Genomic DNA, 10,238 nt, shown 5'->3' on the forward strand with positions numbered 1-10,238 from the left:
AGATCGGACTGATCGTCAGTCACCCAGTGACGCAGGTATATAAACATATATTATACAACTTCCGCGTACCTGGATGACTAAAATCCGTTAGCTCTTGCAGGTAGTCTCGATCTAAGACGTTTAAATTAAAATATAATGGTAAATGTATTCAAATGTATATTTGTAAAGAGAAACTCCAGAGTTTCTTGCTCATTTTTCTTAGGAATCTGCCTTACGAATGAGCAGTATAGTTTAATCAGTATGACGATTTCAAAAGTAATTTGCTTATCTATGAAATAAAGATTATTTGACTTTAACTTTGGCTATACACAGCTCTTATCAACAGTCACTTGGTATTTAAAAAAAATATCGTGACAGTGTGCCCCATTGTCTTTAAGAGGACCAGTGACCTGATGAATGCCAGGGTGTTCCACTGATTCTAAATGCAGCGGAGACGTAGTAATCGTTCAGAGGAAAGTTAAATGCAAACAACATGAGGCAAATGTAGAAAGAAGTATGTTATACAATGTACACATAAAAGTAGGAATCATAACGTCGTTTTAGAGTGAATATATGAAAATGCGTATGGGAGATTTTCAAGGCGACAATAAACAAACAGTTGCAGAGTTTCAAATTGCAAAAGAGGTGCACTCCCAATGCGCCCGACACCCTGAGATATAGTTGACAAGGCCCACGTGCCTGTAATTTCCCCTGCACCCCTGTCCTTGAAAACCGAATCGCAATAATGCTCACATTACTGCTTGGCGGCAGAAATAGGTAAGGTGACAGTACTTCCCTGGACGAACTATTTCACAAGGGGCTCTACTGCTACCAAAAAACATTCCTAACATCATACAATTTTTGGGAAATATAACAAAGATCGAACATTTAGAATAAATACCTTCGATCCTGCCGGATTCGAACTAACGTTCTCTAGCTAACCATGCCAGACGTTATGCCAACTAAGCCACGGAACGAACCAGCCTACCTTACGAATTTTTCTCATGTGCTTGTTAACAACTTTTTATGCCGCAGCGCCATCTAGTGTAATTTATTCCTTAACTCAGAGATGTAGGTACCTTCACAGCTACCATACACAGGAGGTGTTTTTTGCTGCTTTTCTAAGTTAAGGGCATTGAATACTGAAAACATAAGGGCGCTCGAATTATACCTGGGAGTGTATAAATTTCGACAGCCCTCTCATACTGATTTTCCTATATTTCCACAAGTTTCCAGATAAAACTCGTTAATCACAACATCCGAGTGATGTTCGAGAAAACAATAGCTCTATTGTTACAAGCTGATGAGAGTATCCATTATGATATTATCCGATGTAGATCGCTACTACGCTTTTATTGCCACGCTATAGGATCGTTTTTAATTAAGCTTTTGATATAGGGATAAGAGTGGCCAGATTTTATATAAACATGAGAAAAGTGGAAGGCCCAGATGGAGAAGGCGCGACGAGCTAGATGCTCATTATGAAACCTTTGCTTATAGCAGGGTTAAGTTGCGATTAGTAGAGGAAAGAAAGGAATGCCATTACCCTGCAGACGGATTATAACGTTTAAATTGAAATGAAATGTAATAAATATGTTATGTATTGTATGTTCTATACAAACTAATATTATAAATGCGATAAAAACTCAGTGTTACATTTTCACGCCTTGTACGCTGAACCAGTATTGATGAATTTTGGTTTATAGACAGATTAGAATTCCGTACCAAAAAATGTAGAATAAGAATCATAACCACATTAAGAACTACGTCGTCATCATTATGACCCAATACATGTCCAGATTTATAAGTGTCTCTGAATGTCTTCGATCTTAATTCTGAAAGCTCTGTTCTGTGATATTGTGACGATGGGATCTATTCCATCTTCATCCCACCTGTTTATCACCCTTTTTCTGGTTCCTGGCTACTTACTTTTGAAATTATGTATCGTTTTCTAATTCTTTTGCTTCGTCATTCTTACCTTGCTACCTTCCGTCGCCACTCGCATCAAGATTCTCGGAGAAGGAAGACCGTATCCTCCTATTATGTAAAGCTAACTGCTTATAAGCAACCATAATACGAATACGGCCTATACTTTGGGCCTTTACTTTACCTGTGCTTCCTTTCTTCCTTCCTTTCTTCCTTCCTTTCTTCCTTCCTTTCTTCCTTCCTTTCTTCCTTCCTTTCTTCCTTCCTTTCTTCCTTCCTTTCTTCCTTCCTTTCTTCCTTCCTTTCTTCCTTTCTTCCTTTCGTTCTTCCTTCCTTTCTTCCTTCCTTTCTTTCTTCTTTTCTTCCTTCCTTTCTTTCTTCCTTTCTCTCTTCCTTCACCTATTCCCTGTTATGTTACTTCTACAATAAATTTATGTGGACCGAGCGTACTTTCTATCACTAGAATAGAATATGTTTATTTGCTAGAATACAGTCATAACATAAGGTATTAAGTAAAATTAGGTACATTGTATTCAACCTGCAAGCAGATCTGCAAATATTAATGGGATTTAATGTTTAGTCTCTACAGTTTCAAATTAATGTAACAAATTTGTAAATTCTAAGTATGCTTTATTACTATAGACGCAATGTGTCAAAAGCTATTTTGTAAATTGTAATTTAAAAGTGTCCTTGTAGCAATTTAATTTCGTTTGGTAATTCATTGTCAATAATTATACATATGTTGAAGCAGTTATTCGTATAAATTATTTTCTTGCAACGAGGTTGGTATTAAAGATTCATAATTTTTACTCCAGTTTGCCTTTGAATGACTTCATCACGTGTTTTAAAATATTGAGGATGAGAGTTGACAAATACGCAGATATTCCTATTGTATTATTACTTAACCCCTCGGCCACAATATAAACCACGTACAGAATTAAACTCCCACCAAAATCTAAAATCCTAATTCCCACTCTATAAGTCACAGTAAAATCACCCTTAAACGGAATGCTACCAAACCAAATCGTATTTTAGAACAGCAACACTGCATTTCAACAATTTATCCGACAGGAACATATATCCTCAAACAATTGCTTCTAGAACAATCTACGTCTCGAATGTCGAATCGAATAGCGATTCCGAATATTATGCCGAACGATTGTTAACAGATATTTACGACTCGATCGGTTTCAATAATTCAGTGTACGCTGCTATCCGTATTTATTTTTGGGAGTTATTTTGAATACGTGCGAAAGCCAGCGAAGGACTTCTGCGGTTTTCAAACTGATAAAAGATTCATTTTGTAACTGAGTGAGGCGGCCTTTTGTACCCTTCTTTTGTTTTGTCTGTTTTATTGTTGTAAGAATGTTTAGCAGGTTACATAAAGGCAGATAAATAATTCTGAATTAAACAGGCCGACCAGCTCCTTCAGATTCACAAGTCCACAAGTGTCACAAGCCCAATTTTTGACACAATCGACTATTTTTCTACTGACAATCAAAAAAATATGTCCAAATCAACACTTCGAATACTTCGGTGTCCAACTGGACAAGCTTTGACAATTACGATAAAGATACATGCGATCATAAGTTAAAACTGAAAATAATACGAACTACATAAAACAAATGACATGGCAGCCTAATGGTTAGGTCTACCGCCTCTCAAGCACAGGCCGTGGGTTTGAATCCGGGTTTGAAAGGAGACATCGGGATGAAACCTGCAAGTCGGAGAAAGTTCATAGATCTCGGAAAACGCGTGAAGTTCCCAACCCACATGGGTCAGCGTGTTGCTTTATGGACTTAAAACCTTCGCCTGAAAGGAGACCCGTGCTCTGCAATGGGACGTATAAACAAATTATGTAAATGTGAAATTTTATAACACTTCTTTTAAAAAGTTGTCGACTGATTTCTTCGCAGAAACTTTAAATTTCTCTCGTGAAAAGTGATCTGTTTGCAGATGTGGCCTTATGAGTATAGTTGTGCGAACTTATTCTGTGCCAAGGATTTTTGTGACTAATTAAGCTTTACTTGAGCAAAACCGCAAAGATACAGATGGAAGGTGATTACCATCGCAATGTGTAATGGTTTTGGCAATGCTGTGGAAGTATAATGCATTGGCGGTCATGAAATGATCTAGTCACAAATTTTCCACGTAATGCGTTTTACTATAATTACAATTGCGACAAAAACCGTCGATATTTATCTCTTTCAATTCACAAATAACACGCCCAGTACCAACCCTTACATCTTGTCTATCGGAGTATTGATATGACAATTAATAGTACCAAGGTATCAGCTTATAGTGGAAATGTGTAACCAACACTGTTGTGTTCATATCTTACGAATGTTCTGCTTTGCACAGTATGCTATGAATAATGTTCATTATTAAGCGGTGTACAGCTTTGTTCCAGTAACCATTCGTATTCAGTTATTTAATAAACAATATTATTCGTTACTTAAGAGCATTGCGAAGAAAACTTTCGAAACGAAAAGCAAAATCCTGTTTATACCACTTAACCTCAACGTATTTCATAGACTTTAAAAAAAGTATCATGGATTGTTGACTTTAAATTTTTATTTTCCGAAATACAAAACTAACGGGGCGAACAAGCCGTGTGCTTGATGGTAAGCTACACGCCTGTCCATAACACTTGCAGTGCCACTCAGAACTTTAAATCACAAAGATCCGAGGGGCACTGCTCTGAGCCCATCACCCTGAGACATAAATTAGCAAGTCCCATGTACCTGTAATTTCACCAGCAACCTTTAAATCCGGAACGCAATAATGCTCACATTACTGCCTGGTGGCAGAAATAGATAAAGTGGCAGTACTTCTCTGGGGGAACATTTTACAAGGAACTCTATAGCTAATTATAATATTATGTAATTATTTTTCTAAATACCTATTGCGCTCTGACGCTGGCACTTCACAATCCTCTCAATACGGTTCTTCGTTTTGTTTTAATAGATAATGGCCCTTAACGAGACTTAAGACGCACTTGAGTATCTGAGCAAAAGGCAAGAAGAGATATTATACCGGTGTTTATAAATATAATAAAACTGATAGACACTTCATCCTGCACACGTTCCATGTATTTGGCATCTTTGTTGAGCGGGGATTACAGCTTAAAATGAATGTATTTCAGAAGAATTCACTCATAATATGAACAAAAGCTCTTGTTAGATATTACAGGAAAATATATTTTAAAAGTGTAATCCTGTTTAAGTGAAAATAATTTATTTGTGATGTATTGGTAGTTAAATAATTTCTCTTGGAGCCACAACCCAAAACTGGGTGTTTTGGGTTGTGGCTAGAGCAAATTTAGTAAAGTTCATTCCGAAAATTAGTCCAACCGGGAATCGAACCGTCGACCTCCAATTGAACGGTTCTCCCAACGCTTTACTAAGTAATTGTAATTTCAAAGTCTCAGCCCTTGCGCATTCGGTTCTGTATGACTGCACACGGCGGGCAACCTTGTATTCACCTCTATGAGCGCTTGCTTAGGTTCCTTTTTCCTCGTAGTGAGTGCCTGGTGCCATTAGTGAGATTTAGTAGGCAATTATAGCGCAGGTATTGTCGATTTTGTATAAGACTGATATATCTGTGAGTAGTAACTATTTAGTAATTAATGGTTATGCAAAGTAAACTAAAACGTGCCTTTTTTGTGTGTCATTATCAGTCTGGAAACTTTAGGGTGCCTTCAAATCTGACGCTTATAAAAGCGCTGCAGTGGCGCCACTATTAATTTTTATATAATGTTTAAAACCGCAGTTGCAGCGCCGCTGTCGTGGCATACACGCGCCGTTTTTGCAGTCACAATTAAACGTGAAACACACGTAGAGGGAGCGCTTTAGTGAACTAAAATTTACTGAAGACGCGCGGCTGCCGCCCCACTGTCACGCCACCGCGGCTCTTGTACAAAGCTTTTAATTTGAAGGCGCTCTAAGGCTCAATTTATATTGCAGCGGAACAAAATAGAAAGTATAGCGTGTCAACTCCATCTAGTGCGCCCGAAGCGTACTTGCAAGCGTCCTACTCGATATCGCGACGACCACCCATCCTCGAGAACTAGATTAGTCTTTTCGAATGTAGATGGCGCTTCTCGTCATTGACCCTGTTTTGCCAAAATATCTCTTATTCATGACCAAATATGGTAATAACGAAACAACTTCCGGTAACTTCCGTTTTATGCGTGATTACAGTTTTTCAACATTTTTTCTGAATGTTATTTAACAGTTCGGCACTGATGGTTTTGATTGTGCTAGCGGATAAAAGGGCGAGGTGAAATCTCCAAACCCTACAATCAGCTAATTACATAGTCATTACCAATTCTATAACCTTTATGTCAACTAAGCGACACGACTGTCCTTATGAGTTGCAGAGCTTTAAATCGCAAGGTTTTGAGATGCACTGCCACTGCACCCATCAGATTTTGGTGAAATTACAGCCACGTGGGACTTGTCAACTTTTATATCAAGTAACGGGCGCAGTGGCAGTACCCTTCAGATCTTTGCGATTTAAAGCTCGTGAATGGCACTGCAACTATCATGGACAGGCGTGTAGCTTACCATCAGGCGCACGACTCTCGTCTCGTCACTTGATCTTATAAAAAAAACCCTGAGACATAAGTTGATAAGTCTCATATGCTTGTAATTTTACCAACATTCTTATCCTCCTAAACCGGAATACGGTAATGGTCATATTACTGCTTGGGAGCAGAAATAGGTAAGGTGGCAGTACTTCCCTGGATGGACTCTTTCACAAGAAGCTCTACTGCAACCAAGTTAGTTTTGCTTACGTGTTTTGAACTGATTATAACTCCATCTAGCGTGTGAAAGTCAGTTCTGCGAAGTTGTACGGTATGAGCCGTAGCTTAGTGTATCTAGAACTGGTAATTAATTATCCGTTCTAACTCTCGCTGCTAGTTTAGACTCAGCTAATTTCGTGAATGAAATTGTTATACTTTGGTGGATGAAAGGGCTGTGGAAATGGGAATAGACAATTTAGTACAACGAATAAAGCCAGCATTCACTTTTTTTGGGCTTAACTGTCATAATGGTAATGATGTTCAGGTTCTTATGTTTTAGCGGTTGTTTTAGATGGGCATAGGTTCCATGGTGACAGTTGACTGACATGGTAAAGTCATTAAGAGTCTTTATAGCGTCGAATGGCTTTAGTTGATTCCGCATGACAGTGAAAGTGTTCTATCAATCAGTTTGAAAAAAAAATATAGCAAATTGAGAATATATACTGATTAGAATACGGTGTGAAAACACGATTCCTTAAAAATTTTCACGATAGAAAAAATGCACAAACTTACATCGAAATTTTAGAAAAAACATCTGTATTCAATAGTACTTGATTGTGAATAGTCATTGACTTACAAATAAATGGACGACGGGTCTAATACAAAAACCACGAAAAAAAATGTCCCAAGTCAACCTATTTAAACGTAGTGACATGTAAAGGAATTTGAAAAAGCTAAAACGTTGAAGTTAAATTGTAATGTCATCGCAGTACTGTCTAATTTTGCTTGCTCCGCTGTCAGTCGAACAAACGAAGACTAAAGCGTGAATGACGCTCTGTATACGATTTTAACGCCCTATAAGTTCGGACACTTTTTAGCGCGGACCCGACGTCTATATAATTATAAGTCAATGTGAATAGTGAATTTTTTTATATCAACTGAACTAAATAGAATATGTATAGTACAAGATATATATTTTTGAAATGGCTTTTAAATTTCGTTTGTAAAAAAATAAATTCTAAATTCTAAAATATTTGAATTCGAGATGAGGTAGTATCAACTCTTAACCACTTATATCTAATATTGATGCAAATCACCGTATTTTTCAACGTATTGTTAACCGTGACCATGGAACCTGTAAAGTATCCGAAACGTTGGTTTGTTTGAAAAAATTAATACACGCGATTCAGATTCTAAGAAACTAGTTTAATTTTTTAAATAATGATATTATTATTAATAGCAGTAGAAAGTACTAAATAGCTGATCAGATACTAATGTACCTTTCGCAAATTATAACAAAAGTTGGGCACCTAAAATAAGATACCCTGTGACTTAAATTGTCAGGCCTTTATCTTCTGAAGATGTGATCTATGAAAACAATAACTTATTATTTTAAATTAAGATCTCTGTGCTTACCTTGCTGGACTGGCTCACAGAGGTCCCGGCTTCGTTTCTCGGGCCGAAAGAAATATTTGTATGGCCTACATTTATTTATCTTAAGTGTGGGTGTAACTTGCGGTTGTTTATGTGTGTGTCCACGGCACCCGCGATGCTTTGCCTAGTGCGGGTTTATGAGTGTATACGTTATTATTATTAATAATCAATTGTTAAATAAATAAGTACCATACACTGACATTCAAATCAATAATAATGTGAAGACGGTAATAGTCGTCTAAGACAGCGACAGCGACAGCTAAAACCGATTTAATACGACGCCAGATATTCTAAGTTCGCAGTATTGCTTACCGCAACACTGAACGGAGCATTTCACGTATATATCTGTATATAGCACATGCAGGTGAGGTATTCAGGAATTTGCTCTTTACACAATGTTTGAACTATCGACTTGTTGACAAGAACAATAAATTATTAAAATCTGACCAATCAAAAACAATCACCAGAATAAGCCCTCCGAAATTGGCAAATGCAAGCGTAAATCTGATATAAATTGCATTAATGCTGTAAATCCTCGACAATATGCGACGCCTGCGTTCGCATCGGTTTAAACAAGACCTATGAAAGCTGAGGTGTATAATTATCGGGGATTTCATTCAATTTTGATATTAAATTACCAATAAAAAAAAGAAAATATCAATTAAAACGAGTTTTTACGCGTCCATCAATAATCTTTTCATCACACCTGCTTGGCATGATTGCATGGTGGCTAACCATGGCTAACTTGACTATAATGCCCCAAATAAAACTCACGGGTCGTTTTTCTTTCTATTCATTTCTTTCCATCCATGGTCATTAAGGCCTTTTTTTCTTGATTTGTAGCACGACATACTTCCTTACATAGGTCAGGTTCAAGTTCAAGCAAGGTTACTTAAGTTCAAAATTAAAACATTCGCTTAAAATGTTACCTAAACAGAAATTTAACTCTAACTCAGCCACATATTATTTAAGAATTTATTATTAAGAATTTGTTATAATTGATTTTAATCATTTACTGTATAAAAATTTTGCTAATTTTTTTCACAATCTTACATGGCTGTATGCGTGTTTACTTTCTACAACATTTTAGTTCGAGTGTATTATCTACGGAAAAAATAAAAAAGAACTCGCCATTTGCCAAATCCATAATTGTTGTGAACCTTATTCCATTTTATTCTATTCTATTTATTTCCTCGTATATGTGATGAAAAACATTGTACTAGTATGTAACACGATGGTAAAAAAATACAAAACTCGAGTTATTAAAGCCCCTCAGCCTTTGGCTTCGGGCTTCTAATAGATCCTCGTTAGTAATCACACAGATACATGTCTTCCCTCCCTCTTATGATATGGGGTCCTTCAAACGAGGCGTGAAGAGGCATATTGTAGGCAGGCAGGGTGGAGGCGGCTAGTGCAGTGAGGATTCCATCGCTGCACTAGGTTCCTTCGCGTTTGGATACCACTTTCCACTTAACATCAGGTGGAGTGGAGTCATTTGCCTGTCAGGTATAAAAAAAAAAAAAAAAAAAATCCCTAACGATTTTTATACCATAATGTCCTAAAGCCATACGATGTCTCTAACACACAGCTATTACTTTATTCACTTAAAAAAAACTTTAAAGCTCTGAGGCACACAACTTGTTCACCCCGTCAGTACTGTACGTGTAAGGAGTTCACCCGAGGCACTAGCCACTTGAGAACCGGACGAAGTCCGTGACTACGGTATGTGACAACCCTGTACACGGACTGATCCATGGTCCAGGACCTGAACTGGCAAAGTCCCTGTGCTTGCACAGATTATAGTACCCTTCTTATACATATAACCAGAGGTTGATAGGGAGGGTCACTATAGTAAAGCACATGTCATTTGTTATCATGAAAAAAAACCCCTGCCTCTTTTTACAATTAATCTAAGAAGAGTTCGAATAGTGCGGTGTGCAATCTAGATCTTGATGTATTAAATTATAATCAGGATATTAACTGCCTCCGTGGCCGAACGGTTACCATGCTGGACTGAGGTCCTGTGTTCGATTCCCGGGGCGGGGGAAACATTTGTATGGCCTACATTTATTTCTTTGTATAATACTTTATTGCACAAAGAAAATACACATAAAACACACATTAAAAAGGACATTTACAAAAGTGAGCTCAT

At 37.4% G+C, this 10,238-nt stretch overlaps 1 protein-coding gene across 1 annotated transcript; it reads right to left on the reverse strand.

Moving 5' to 3' along the window:
• Positions 1–1,961: 1,961 nt before the first annotated feature.
• On the reverse strand, positions 1,962–8,937 carry LOC113233524 (octapeptide-repeat protein T2-like). The gene is made up of 2 exons (XM_026468646.1): positions 8,861–8,937; positions 1,962–2,298 (listed from the first exon to the last, which is right to left on the reverse strand). The coding sequence occupies exons 1-2, from the start codon at positions 8,935–8,937 to the stop codon at positions 1,962–1,964; spliced, it is 414 nt and encodes a 137-aa protein (XP_026324431.1).
• Positions 8,938–10,238: the final 1,301 nt, after the last annotated feature.

The sequence above is a fragment of the Hyposmocoma kahamanoa genome, unplaced genomic scaffold, assembly GCF_003589595.1.
Source record: "Hyposmocoma kahamanoa isolate Upper Pololo Valley unplaced genomic scaffold, ASM358959v1 79, whole genome shotgun sequence".
Taxonomy (NCBI): domain Eukaryota; kingdom Metazoa; phylum Arthropoda; class Insecta; order Lepidoptera; family Cosmopterigidae; genus Hyposmocoma; species Hyposmocoma kahamanoa.